The 14,704-nt window shown below is 34.2% G+C and overlaps 1 protein-coding gene across 1 annotated transcript in view; it reads left to right on the top strand.

The window, feature by feature from the left end:
• The window catches only part of LOC150103454 (puratrophin-1-like), a 221,867-nt gene that overhangs the window by 144,121 nt on the left and 63,042 nt on the right, over positions 1-14,704 (top strand). Inside the window, exons 15-18 of the mRNA XM_090398483.1 lie at positions 4,470-4,643; positions 4,836-4,925; positions 5,479-5,622; positions 12,185-12,262. Coding sequence (XP_090254609.1) covers positions 4,470-4,643; positions 4,836-4,925; positions 5,479-5,622; positions 12,185-12,262 — 486 coding nt within the window. The remainder of the gene's footprint in view (positions 1-4,469; positions 4,644-4,835; positions 4,926-5,478; positions 5,623-12,184; positions 12,263-14,704) is intronic.

Here is a 14,704-nt window from a genome sequence, read left to right as displayed (position 1 = left end):
TTGAATTCTGAGAGGTATCTGAATATTCTAGACAATGCAGTGCAATGTTTCCTACTTTGTGGCATTTCTACATAACTGGCAAGTCTCTTTCAGCAAGACAATTCACAGTGTCATAAGGTGCTGCTGTAACTGCATGGTTTGTGGATATGGATGTTACCACACTTGATTGGCCTCCACAGAGCCCAGATCTCAATCCTACTGAACATCTGTGGGATGAACTGGAGCATCGGATGAGGTCAAGGGACATTTGCTCCACAATAGTCCAGGACCTCATTACATGCCTACAGAAAAAATGGTCCAAAATTCTCATTGATCGCCATCATATGCTTGTGGAAAGCATGCCCCTTAGGATTACTGTAGTCATCATAGTGAAAAGAGGTCCTACATCTTATGAAGGTGGGCGCAATTGCTGTTTGTTCCTCACACTATGGTGTTCGTTGATCTCTTTCCAAGTGGTGTATGATTAATGGAAAGATTCTGAAATATGCCACAGCAATTTGAGCAGGGTATCAAGCGGTCATTAAATTCTTGATTTAAAAAAAATTAGGAAAGATTAATAGATTGAAAAAGTACAATCTTCTATAAGGCAAATTAACATAAGCCATCAGATCTAATTAAGTTAGCCAATGTAGTTGCATTTTACGAGTTTCCTTATAAAGACATTCCATAAGGAAATGTAGGATTTTTGCTTTATTCCTTTAAATTGTTCAGGTTCTTAATACTTGACATATGTTTTGCGTTTTTCATGACAAGAGCACGGGTCACAAGAGTCTGCTCTTATGGGATCTGGTATAGATGCCTGGAAAACGAAGTGGCGGAAGCTTGCTTTTTGGCAAACAAGGAAAGGTGGAAATCTTATATCAAGTTTCATTAATCATAACAGTCTGGTCTTGCTGAACATACTATCTCTACTAAGCACAGTGTCCATTGGAATGTAACAAAAATCCTACATAAGAGCATATTCTTTATAGACTTTATAAGGAAACTTAAAATGTTACTACAGTGTCCTAAACTGAAATGAACCCAATGGCTTGTATTTTTCTCCATTACATTATGAGAGATAGTACTTTTTTAATCTGCTAATCTTGTGTAATTTTTTTTTAATTCAAAAATTTATTGATCATTGTTTATAAAACCATCGTGGTCATTTTCGGAATCTTTCTGTTCATTTTATATTATGATGTTCCATTTGTTAGTGTATGCTGAAGGTGCATGCATTTGATATAGGCAAAAATTTTAGTCAGAATATTACTTTATTTAACATACATTATCTGTTATTTAATTTCTGTAAGTATGCCTACTTAAATTCTTAATAGTCAGTCAGGTTATTTTTTATGTAGGACTTTTGGCAAACTTTTTTTAAAACTGTAATAGCAGATATAGTTTTGTTATGGTGTATATTAGTGTGTATGAAGACAAGGTATGACCTTTTATCCAATTTGTATCCATTGTAGACAATAGATAAAAAATTGCATAACCAATCTCTATGTGTCTGGATTTTATCTAATTTCTGGTATCTATCCTTAAGGGTTGTACTCTACTCTGATAGTACTGCATGATAAGTTTGTATTATCACCAACTTTCTATTGAGTTTTCCTCAAAACTAGTCTGTTATCTTTCAGAACTCCAGTTTTTTTTGTTTTTTTTTTAATCTTATATTTCAATCTACTAAGTCACTTCAAAATTATCAATCCACCTGGATCTTTGTTGTCCTCTGGATCTTTTTTCCTGCCTTGAATTATCATCAAATGTCTGTTTTGCTAACCTCTCTTTTCCTATTCTGTTTAAAAAAGTAAAACACCTCAGATTCTCTGCTCACACTTCAGTACTAACAGTATCAAGTATCATCCTAATATCTTCAGTTATAGTAAGATTCTGCCATAGGGGCCATCTGTTCACTCTGTTAATTTTTTTCAAAATTCCCATATCTGTGGTCTCCAGTCTTTAATCAGCCATTTATTTTTAATCCAGCTCTTAGATCCATAAGTTTAAATCGGTTTCAACATCTTGTATATAACTAGTGTAATATTTTGACTAATTTCTGTCATACTCCATATAAATTTATTTGTTTGACTCAACACCATAAAAAGGTTTTGCAATTTTGTTGTCTGTTTTAATTTTCCATCTTCATTTTTGGTTTGACAACTGTCTTTATACAGTTAGATTGAGTAATTTCCCTCTTATTTTGACTCACTACCCTATTCTTAAGATCCTAGTCTTTTCCCACATAGTTTGCTAAAAATTATGCCCAAATGGCCAAAAATATTCTGCTAGTTTTATGTTTTATAGGTTCTCTATTCAAAGTGCAGCTGATGTTTTCCATTGTTCCTGCCTATTTTCATATTCTACCTGAAGTATCGATATGTACTCTGTCTGACTGAATACTTGGAGAACAATGTTCTTCTGAAGTTTTTTCTTCCACAAGTTTTCCTAGCCTCTTCTTTAAGTATACTTGCATAAATTTTAACTGGAACCAATCTTTTTGCAGATGATTTTCTTTCCAAATTTGTTAAAGCAGTTATTTGATTTAGTTAAGGTTACACTCCTAAATAAGCCCTAGTAAAAACTAGGGCTTATTTAGGAGTGTAACATCATCTGCATAAAGTAGAAAATAACATTTCCAAGTTTCATTTCAGGTTTAATGCCACTTACCTGCACAATGCAATCCATACATTTGATGAATAATAGTAAAGAAATGTACACTTTGTCGCACCTGATTTTACATCAAACCATTTTCCTGTACTTCCTTTAATTTTAACTGCTGACTTATGTATTAAATATCGACAAATACAAAAGTTTTTGATAGACTGCCACAGAACAAACTGTTAAATAAATTGAAACAGATAGGATTGGATAACAGACTTCTGAGTTGGATCAGTGACTGGCTGTCAAATAGGTATTAGAAAGCTGACCATTCCCAAAAGAGGATGGTCACTGGTGGTGTACCGAAGGGGTCAGTTTAGGAACTATTGTTGTTCAATTTGTATGTAAATGATATTGGGATGGGTTTAACTAGTGATGATGCAAATTTGGGGAGAGCACCGCAGAGTCAAGTGGATGTTATGGTCTTACAGGAAGACTTGAATAGATTGCATGAATGGGCAGGTAAGTGTAACTGTCAGTTCATTGTTGCAAAGTGCAAGGTTTTGAGATTTGCTAGCAACGACGGAATGCAAAGTATACACTTGGTAGGGAAACTTTAAAGGAAATAGAAGATATGAGACATCTAAGCGTGATGGTGGACAAGGACCTAAATTCAGGGGCCGCATTGCACAAGTTGTGACGACATCACATTGGATAATGGCAATGATGCAGAGGACCCTGACATACAGAAATAGAGAGGTTATGATGCCATTGTATATAAGGCCTTCACCAGGCCTCATATTGATTATTGTGCACAGATTTGGTTGCCAGGTTTCATGGTGACGAGGATATGTTGGAAAGGGTCCAGAGAAGATTCACAAAGGTGGTCTTTGGAATGTGGAGTATGACGGATTGAGAGAATGTAAGTTGCAAAGCCTCCTGAATAGGAGGAAGAGAGGGGGGGGGTATGATTAAGACAATAAGCTAGTCAGGGATTGTTATCAGGTTGCCATGGAAGAGATTTTTCATAGAATGGGAGAAGCCATCTCTGAAAACTGTATAAGGAGGGCATGAGCAGAGGAGTGAGGAGAAGGTTCTTTGCGTGGAAAGTTGCTGGTGAGTGAAATGCATTGCCTGAGTATTATGAATGTAGACACATTGAATCGGTTTAAGGCACGGTTGGATGAGTATTGTGTGCAATAGTGTGTACCTCCCACGATGAGCCTCTGACTCCATAGAGATCAGATGATGATAATAGACTACATATTGCTTGGTATATCAGCCAGTTTACATATGATTTAGTGTTTAAAGCAACAACTTTTTTCTGAGCATCTTGTCATATGCCTTTTACAAATCTACAAAACTTAAATACAAATTCTTGTTATATTTCCATGATTTTTCAACGATTTGTATTTAAGTTTTAGTAGATATGGAAAAGGCATACAGAGGACATTACAGAAATTAGATATTACATAGAGATATTACAGAAATTGCAGAGGAATTTTCTTACTGAGTGTTCCAGGTAAGATTTATGTAAGCATCTGTATATATGTGTGTATATATATATATATATATATATATATATATATATATATATATATATATATATATATATATATATACACACACACACACTAGTCTTTTATGGAAGTAGAAGTTTCCTCCTGAAAAATTGGACAAATTAGCCAAAAAACATTCATTTAACAGAAAAAAAAATGCATAGTATGTAGTAGATTAGTGCGGATGGTGGGTTGTGCAGCATGGAATGGGCTGCCATGATGAGTTCTGGGACTCCATAGGGATGTCGTGTAATAATAATAAACATAACTTAAAAAAATTCTGCCCATTTGATTTTTTAATAAAATTTTGTTTCATTGCTTTTTTAGAATTACATCCCTGAACTCCTTAGCGATTCAATTCCCCAGGCTCTACGTGGACAGCGGAATGTTGTATTTGGAAACATTGAGAAGATTCATGAATTTCATAGTCGGTACTTTCTACATGAGTTGGAACAATGTGAAAGTTCTCCATTTAGTGTTGGCCAGTGTTTCCTTCGTTATGTAAGCTAATATTGATATAGATTAATACTTAGAATGAAAACAGATATTTTTATTTTAGTTACTGTTGGTAGACCTTTTCTGTTATTTTATAAATAAACTTTCATTTTTTTAACCTTTAAGGTGAATGCTTATTTGAAATTATAATCTGCAATATAGAACAGTTTTAATGTCACATCTTTTATTTATTTACAGGAATCGCAGTTTTATCTGTATGCCTTGTACAACAAAAATAAGCCAAAATCTGATACTTTGATGTCAGAATATGGCACTTCATTTTTTAGAGTAAGTAATTTTATATAAATTAATTATTAAAATTTTTATAGTTATTGTAAAAAGTTTAACTCTTTAAATATAAGAAGAGATATTAAAAGTTGTTTGAATAACACCAGTTATTCAAACAACTAAATAGGGTGGTAATTAACATTCTGCATTTTAGTAGTTTATATTTACTAACCTATTTATTATTATATTATATCAGAGCATTGATGATTGTACATTGATATTATAACTTTGATAAAGTGTTAAAGCATTTTTTTTAAGAATAAGATTATAAAATTGAGAACTGAGATTGGCTGATCTTAGTTAATATTAGAAATCCTGCCTACAAAGGAAATTGATTTATTAGTTCTAATTTCATGAAATACCTTCCCTTTAATCTAATATTTGAAGCTTTCATAATTCAAATGCTCTCTTACATAAAATTCTCTGGTTGCATTGCAGAAAAAAAAAAGCTTTGAAATAATTGGCCCATCTGTATAATAATATAAGAATATATATTTTAGCACAAGTATTAATGCTAAGTTAAAAACGTAAACAAAAAAAAATTATTTTGTAGAGAAAGCAGCAGGAACTTGAAGACAAAATGGACTTGTCTAGTTACCTGTTGAAACCAGTCCAGAGGATGGGAAAGTATGCACTGCTTTTAAAACAGTTGTTAAAGGAGTGTCCAGAAAGAGATGCCAACCATCAGGATCTGAAGGTTAGTCACCATTAACTATACATGCATAGTTCATTCTATTAATTGATTAAGGAAATATATACAGAACTATGCATATAACAACTCATGGAATAAAATAAGTCAAATTGCTCTATTATGTGTTGGTGCATTAGTCACATTTTCAAAAAAACTTTGCTTATATATTTCCAAAACTGTTCTCTTGGCCTTTTTCTGTTTCCATTAGTTGGTCTGTAGAAAACACCAACCATAGGTTAGGGAAGATGAACTGCCCCAGCCACTTCATTTGACTTTTTGGAATTGTTTCTGTTAGGGATCTTTACTGCCTTTCATTGGAGAAATCATCTTTCCACTTCTGTCCAAATATTCATCCACAGTATGTTGTCAAAAAGCTATTGATTATGTTGACTAATGATATTCCATTTCTGGAAAACATATTAAGCATGGTTTGGTTGTTCTGTACAGATGAATTTTGGTGTTTTTTGTTGAGGTGTGTGGATTTCCAGATATTTATGAAATTGAAGAATTTTGTGTTTTCTTTGGTATGCCGGTTGAAATATCAGTGTAGGAACTAAGGTTCTGAAAATCTACTTCTTCAAAAGTGTGATCATTTAGCTTAATGTTCTGCCTATTGTTTTAGGACTTCATTAGTTTTATTGCCACCATGTGTATTTTTGGTTTAAGCCAATACAGAGTACAATTTAGTCATCTAAGTCACAAATTCCCAGTCCATCCTCATTCATCCAGTACCCAGCAGATATCTACTAATAGGGTGCACCACATGAATGTGAGGATTTGAAATTAGGTCAGAAGTCCCAGTTAGTTTTCCACATTCCTTAAAGATGATATGGAGGTCTCCTCACAGTTATCTGGCTATGAACCTTAAAGGGAATCAAAGATGATAAAGGTGACATGAAAACTGCAGATAAGGATATTCTAGGTGTCGGGAATAATTACTTTGAAAGACTGTTTTAAATAAAACAAGCAGTGACAGAACAGTAGTAGAAAATATTCAAGAGGAATGCAAACAGTAGTACATATGACAAGATGGGTGAATTGTGTCAGGTAGAGAGTGTTCAATTTGTGAATGTATGGAATGAATTCAAAGGGAAGTTAGAATGGTTCAAAGTTGATAGAATGCATTTGAATGGGTTTGGTGTTGGTCATTTGGAGCAAATGAGCAATTGTTTAATAAGAGTGCACAAGGTTTATACGAAATTAGTACCACTAAAAGTCAGAGAGGTTGAGAAGCCGGTTGTGGAAGGACGAGAAGATGATGAATACAAAGGTGAGGAAGTATTATAGCAGAGCAAAGTGATACAGTAAATAATGGTGGAATGATAAAGAATATAAATGAAAATCAGAGTCAGGATCAAGGAAATAGGGATGGTCAGAACAAAGAGAGAAGTGCACTATAGCAGAGAGAATAAAGAGCGATTGTTGATGGGATGGCCTCAAAGAGTGGAGAATTGTTATGCTTGTATACTAATGTACAGAGTATCAGAAATAAAGAAGCTGAGTTTAGAGCATTGATTGAATCAGTATGCCCAAATATAATTGGCATAAGTGAAACTTGGTTGACTTAGGATGATATACTGCCAGGGCTTGAAATGGTAGGATATAGAATTTTCTGAAAGGATAGGAAGATGAAGAGAGGATGAGGAGTATTGTTAATGGTAGCAGAGGAATTGTGTCCTTCAAGAGTCTAAGTGAAAGTTTTTCCAATTGGTTATACTATAAATTAAAGATGCCAAGAAATTATATTCATGGTTTAATCCTTTATTCATGTGTAACCAAACAAAGTTTGTACCTGAAGTAACTTCAAGCCCAGTCCTGAAATTACTTCAGGTGCAAACTTTGTTTGCTTACACTTGGATAAAGGATTAAACTAAGAATTAAACTAAGGAGTGGAAAGAAGGCAAAATAATACCTCTCCGTAAGCATGTTTTGAGAACAGAAGTTTCCAATTAAAGACCAGGTAAAATGGATGAACTTCTGTATATCTGCAGTTGTGATCAAAGTGTTGGAAAAATTGGTTAGAAATAGAATACAGGATTGGGTTGATCGACATAAGATTCTCTATAATGCTCAGCACGAGTTTGCGAAGGGCAGGTCTTGTTTTAGCAATCTGCTTATGTTTTATAAGGTGACGAATGTGTTGGATAAGGGAAAATCATATACAGCGATATTCTTAGACTTTGCAAAAGCATTTGATACATTACCATGTGATAAGTTAATGTACAAGCTGTAGATAATAGGAATACATAATATATTGGTTAGATGGATCAGAGATCGGCTCTCTGAATGATACCAGCAAGTTGTGCATGATGGAGCCATGTCTCAGAAAAGGAAGGTGACCAATGGTGTGCCTCAGGGTTCTGTTCTTGGGCTCTTACTGTTTAACTTATTTGTTAATGATATTTCATATGGATTGACTAGGAATCTTTAAATGTTTGCTGATGGTGCAAATTTAGGTAGAATTATCAGGAATAGTACTGATGTTAATTCTCTACAGGAAGATTTGAATAAACTTTTAGCTTGGACAAATGAGTGAGGTTACAGTTTAATATTACTAAATGGAAGGTGTTACACTTTGGGATACAGAGATACAAGGCTATGTAGTGCATTTGTGGAGTCTCATCCTCAAAGGAAGTGGATGAGATTCAGGATCTTGAAGAGTAGATAGTTGACTGAAGTTCTGAGGGCACATTGCGTGTGTTGCAGACTTCACATTGTATTGCTGCCATGATAAAAACTCACCTAGTTTTCATTGTGATGTGGAAACACTAGAGAGAGTCCAAAGACAACCAAAGTGATATCAGGACTCCAGAGTGTTGATTATGATGAGAATTTGAGAGAATGTGGATTACAGATGTTGATGGATAAGAGACTTTCAAGTTAGTTAAGGGATTAATACAGATCAATACAGAAGAAATTTTAAAAAATAGTGGATGTTAAGATGGGGAGAACAAGAGGTCATCCCTGGAAGTTGTATAAAGACTTAGTGAAGAAGGGTGTGAGGAATAGAGTATGTTCCTGTTCAAGAGCATGGGCTGCTATTTCTGTTTTCCCTGTATTTTGTATTAGTAACCAAAAGAGGAGCAACATATTAACCAAAAGAGAAACAAAATGCAAATTACAGGGAAAACAGAAATAGCAGCCCACAGTCTTGAACTGAAACATACCCCATAAATCGACAAAGCCATAATACTAGACATACAGGAAAATGAAACAAAGCTTAGAATATCAGAAACAATAGCCGCCCCTATATAATCTCAGAGTTGGAAGCTCCACAACATAAAAATTAGGTCACGACTCCAACCAATTGGAAACAATACAGATACACCCAAAACAAAAATATATGTTTTCCTATATAGTGATAAACATTTATACACTAAAGCCAATAGGACATAAAGCTCCGAAGATGACATTCAGTCGAAACAGCTCCCATCCCATTACTCCCAGGTCTAATCTTGATCGATCATATTCTCTCATTCTCCTTTCCCCAAAAAAATTTCTATCTTTCACCTTCTTCCCAAAGAATTAACAGCCCTCCCCTTAAAACCCAGGTTTTAAATTACATACTTTTGTCTTATCTGCATCTTTGCATTTCCATCCTTCCTTTCTGTCATATTTCAGCAGTAGTATATAAATGTTTATCTCTATATAGGAAAACCTCGCTTAACGCGATTAATTAATCCATCGATTAATGCACGCTAAGCGAAATCGCTTTAAGCGAATGCAATAAATAATAAGAATAATTATAATTCATCCATCAGTTAACGTAAATTCGTAAAAAAAATTACAGTATAAGTTATATTAGAGGATAAAATCATCAAAGTTAATAAAAATCAATTGTTTAAATTTTTATTTAATGTCTAAACATTTGATTGAGCCACTTTTTTTACAAAAATGTTAAATAAAAATGTTTGATGGTTCGACTTTTTCATCTTGTCATGCGATTTGCAATAGCTGGTGATCGCTTTATCAAGATAACGGCAGACTTCAAAACTTCGTTCCATATCAGGATCAGCATTAAAAATTTCCTTAGCATACTCAATGTGATTGAAAACTAGCTCAAGTTCTTTTGCAGTTAGCTTCTTAGTCGTAACATTCTCTTCCTGTTCGCACTCCTTGTCTTCTTCTTCATATGCACGCTGTTCATCTAGTTGAATGCGAACATTCTCACTTAACTGTTGTGAATCGAGCAAGTTTCTCACATCTTTATTATCCAGTTCATTAAATCCAACTTCTTTTCCAATTGTGCTGATTTCTTCAAAATGTTGAATCTTGGATTTTGCTCACGATCTTTAGATACTTTGTATTCTGGCTGAGATGCTTTAATATTAGCTAGGAAAGTTTTTGTTGGCACATGCTTCCAAAATAGACCAATTTTTTTCGACGTTGAATATTTGCCAATTGTCATAATCACCCTCCTGAATTATCCCTTGCAATTCTTCAGGAAACTTGGCTACAGAATCTTTACCAGCACTAGCAAATTCCCCAATTATTCTTACGCGATTTTTAAAACGGGCAAATCATCCTGAACTAGCAGTAAAGCTTTCACATTCCTCTTGAAATTTGGTTTCTTTCAATGAGGTAAAAATATAGAGAGCTTTTGTCTGAATATTCCTTGTACTAAGAAGTACTTTTTTGGTTATAAGCTTCAATCCAGAGTGATAGAAGACGCTCCATCTCGATCAATAAATGGCTTCTATTTCGGGTGATCTGCATGCTTAAAGAAGCAGTAGCAACTTTCCTTGTTCTTCGTTTTCTTTGCTCTTATTTAATGTAGTCCAACTGTAGACTCGCTGTATCCCAGGTCTCGCATAATCATTGTATTACTAGTGCTACTTTCATGTCTCTTTAATGACTTCCAGCTTTTCTGCTCGCTGCAGATTGGCGACAAAAAATTTCGCACAATGTAAATAATCGTGTTAATTGATTAATCACTCGCTTAAAGCAGGAAATAGTATCATTTTGCTCAGTCGCGCTAACTGCGACTCATTCGCGCATATCGAATTCACGTTAAGCAGAGTTTTCCTGTATGCCTGATGCTGCTCCAAAAGAAGACAACCAGAAATATCCTACAAAGGTATGTCCAAAACTATTCCTTCCTTATAATCTTCATGTATCTATGTCTTCAAAACATCAATAATGCCTTAAAAATTAAGTAAAAAGCCAGTGACATCATAAAAGGAGTACTCCTAAAGAAAAATAGGCAAAATAGCCATAGAAAACTATATGGAGTTGTTTCATTCACTGTTACATGGTGATCACATTGATTATGGCAAAATTGTAGAGGTAATTACTATATATGTTTATATATAAGACAATATTTGAAGTTAAGAAAAAGCTGTTGAAACAGGGGGCCATTTTATACTCTGTGGTAGAAAACATCAAGTGATCATCTAGTTCATGCAATAGTGCTACTCTTTAGCATTTTTATGTTACATGCATGTACTGTGTTAAAATAAGCTTTTGCTTTTTATATTAATTAACATATTAATATTCTGTTATTAATATGTTTTGTATATAAATATTTATGGAGACTCCATATCTGAGTTAGTGTTGATGGGAGAGGCCTAGGTTAGAATCAATCCCATCTATCATGAAGAAACTTTATCAGGGCTTTTCAATCAATGGTCTTCAGATTGGCACAACTGAGAAGAAGATAAAGATAAATATTTGTATTAAATTATTCAGTAGGGTAAGCATGTAGGTTTTTTTTTTTTTTTTTTTTTTTTTTTTTTTTTTTTTTTTTTACATCCTAATAAGACAGTATGGCATTGATGATCACATGAATTATGGTATGTGAAAAAGTTGAAAACTGGTATAAACCCAACAAATAATTTTATCTGTCATTTCATGTGGGAAGACATCATCATAAATTATAGTAAAGAAAATACTTTCTGTGATTTCTATGCTTATATTAATTTAATGTGTAAGAGCAGTCAGAGGCATGTGTAAAATTTGTGGTTATGTTCTGCGGCAAGTATTGCACAAAATAAACATTTTGAAATGAAACTTTAGGGTCACCTTATATGCCAGCATACACACACACATGAACATTTACAACAAATATGCTGTGTTACAGTACACAGAGAATACCAAAGTATAGTAATTTTTCTTGAGCATGCAGCAACAAATAACTTTTTTATTTATATCTGGATTTTTTTACAGAGAAATTTAGAGACTGGAATTACAAAAAGTTGGAGGTCTCAGGAATTCAGAATTTTTGTACTATATGTTTACAGAACTTCACTATCAGTGAAAGAAAATATTTTAAAATCCTAACTATTGTTCTCATAAAAGAGTTTATATCAATGAGGAAAATTTTATGTATTTGTAACAGATCATCCTGTACTCTTTGTATATTTGTAATTATAGGAAATAAAACATAGTTAGTTATAATAAAAGGTTTATTGTAGTGTATTTTCTTTAGAATAGTATTAATGCTTAGATGTGGCTAGGACTTTTCAGTAGGTTGTTATAATGAAGAAGTTCATCATAATATGTTTTCTGTAGTGGGAGTTTAATTTAATAATGTGTAATTATTTTTTATATAATTCATCTTTAATTTTAGGCTGCTGAGGAAATGGTTCGTTTTCAGCTCCGTCATGGAAATGATTTATTAGCCATGGATGCACTCAGAGAATGTGATGTAAGTATTGAATTTGCTGCTTACTTTATGAAATAGAAGATTTTTTTTTTTCACATTAAAACGAAATGGAATGTTTGAATTTTGAAACATGAATTAGTATATTTACTGACAGCAGAGTTTTCTCAGATCCTAATATTCACTGCTTTTCCATTACTTTGATTTTGTTAGGACTCATCAAGGAGAGGTTCTTTTCAATTCATGCAATGACTAATACCTATCATATCTTTCTTTAATTTACAAATTCATACAAATATTTATTAAGGGGGAAAAAATGAAGCACTTTGTAAACTTTTTTTTTTTCAATCTGGTTGGTCGAGTGGTTGGTTAGCACATCTGCACTCCAACCAACAGGCTACAGGTTCAAGTTTCACCATGGGCGATTGTCTTTAGGTTGAGATAAATTTTGCCATTCTATGTGAGACCACCCACCTGCTTACTGGAAGTCCGAGAAGGCTTGAGAAACTGCCTCTCATTATATCCTCCCTCCCCTTAAATCATTCCCTATTTCATTAATATACAAATTAAAAAGTGGTAGTCCTAGTACAGAGACTTGAGTTAATCCACTAGTCACCCTCATTCCCCTAGATTCCACTCCACCATATACTATTCTCTATATCCATGTTGTAGAGTGTCAAATGCCTTTGAAACTCCAGCAGCATCATACCATAACTATTTTCCTTATCCAAAACTAAGCTGTCACTATTATAAAATGTGAGTTATTTGTTAAGGCAGGACCTACCTTTCATAGAGCCATTCTGCCTACCATAGAGTATCATATTCCTGTCCATCCATTTCTGAATTCTATTTTTAACCAACTTTTCTAATGCCTTAACCATTATTCTTGAGATACTAAATGGTCTGTAGTTTGCTGACTATGAACCTTGTCAGATCTGAGACTTAGATAAAACAGCTTGGTCAGAGGCAATGCCAATTCTCTTGCACATTCTCATAACACACTGGCTGACATATCATACAATCCCACTGCTTGATATTTCTCAATATGCTTGAGCACCTTCAGTTTGTCTACCTCAATTCTCATATCAACCTCTGTTGCATTGGCAATGACAATACACTATTGCTGATACACCTTACAGAATGATCCTTAGTAACTGAGCTGTTTCTTCTGCTTTTGTTACTTTTTTTTTTACCATCAACATAGATTAAAGCTGTCCTTTCATAATCTTTCTTCTTCTTCTCATTCACTAGACAGCGAAAGAACTCTTTTGGATTTCCTTTCATAATCTAATTTAGCCCTCCTCATCATGCTAGTTGCCCTGTGCTTTGTATTGCTCACTAGATCATGTGATTGCTCATACTGATCATCTTTTTCTTTATATTCACTCCATAGTGCTTTATTTTCTCTATCTCCTGCTTTACTTTATGATGCTGCTTATCCATTTAACTCCCGCCACTTGGTTTATCCTCTTGATCCTGGATATGCAGTCCAATACCTTTCTTTCTTAGACATACCTTTGACTATTTCCTATGCACTATTTAACTAATTGACAGCTTTAGTTCCATATGTATCCCTTCTTCAATGAGAATTCCATTTTTAGCAGCCTCTCTGGATAAGACTGCATGGTCACTATTCCCCAATCAGAGGCAGCGTGGCTACCTTCACCCTGAATACATATGATATTACTGGAGCCAGCACTCTCAAAAACCCTGGGTCCCCTCCATCACATATTATTTCAGGTAATTATTTCCTCTCTCTCCTATGTTCCCATAGTTCAAGTTTCCAATAATAATTGCTTAGTCTATTTATTGTGCTAATCTGCCGATGCATGGCATACACATCTTTCTGTGTATCCCCTTCCTTGGTCTATATTTCAACAATAGTGTATTTTGTCTTAATAGCCTCAAATGAACCATCTCCCTTAGTCCTGAAATCACATGGAGTGAGGACATAACAGAAATGTGTTACTTTTATCCAGTGCTTTTTTTCTGAAAAAAAAGGTGCCGGTACTCACCTTGAAGATGTTATTACAGCAACTTCCACACTTTTAACATATCCTCTGATATACCCTCGTTGTCTCGCTTTGTTGGCATGCTTTGTGCGCTGCACTCTCCTTATGATCATAAATCTTTTTTCTTAATGACATTAACTGTTGTTTGCGAGATTCTCCAAAATGACCGATTTTACCATTTGACCATTCCTGAAATTTTTGTTCCCATGTATTTATCGACGATAAGACTTCCAATATCACAACACGCTTTGCAGTCCAACATTTTATTCTGGACATACAGCCACTTGTTTCTCTCGCAGAAGTCATTTTTCTGCAAAAATGTCCAACATATGGGCCAATCATTATCAGAAGCTGCTTCCTTTTGGCCACGTGGCTCTTCGTCTTGGTTTCGTGATCCTCTTCACCAAGTGTATTTTTGGTGCTAGTTTTCTGTTTTACAGGATCAAAAATAGATTCAACAATTTCTGCTTTTTCA

The sequence above is a fragment of the Typopeltis vanoorti genome, chromosome 9, assembly GCF_054136105.1.
Source record: "Typopeltis vanoorti isolate ZY-2024b chromosome 9, IOZ_Tvanoo_1.0, whole genome shotgun sequence".
NCBI classification, from domain to species: Eukaryota; Metazoa; Arthropoda; class Arachnida; order Uropygi; family Thelyphonidae; genus Typopeltis; species Typopeltis vanoorti.
This window is presented reverse-complemented; position numbering and strand designations above follow the sequence as displayed.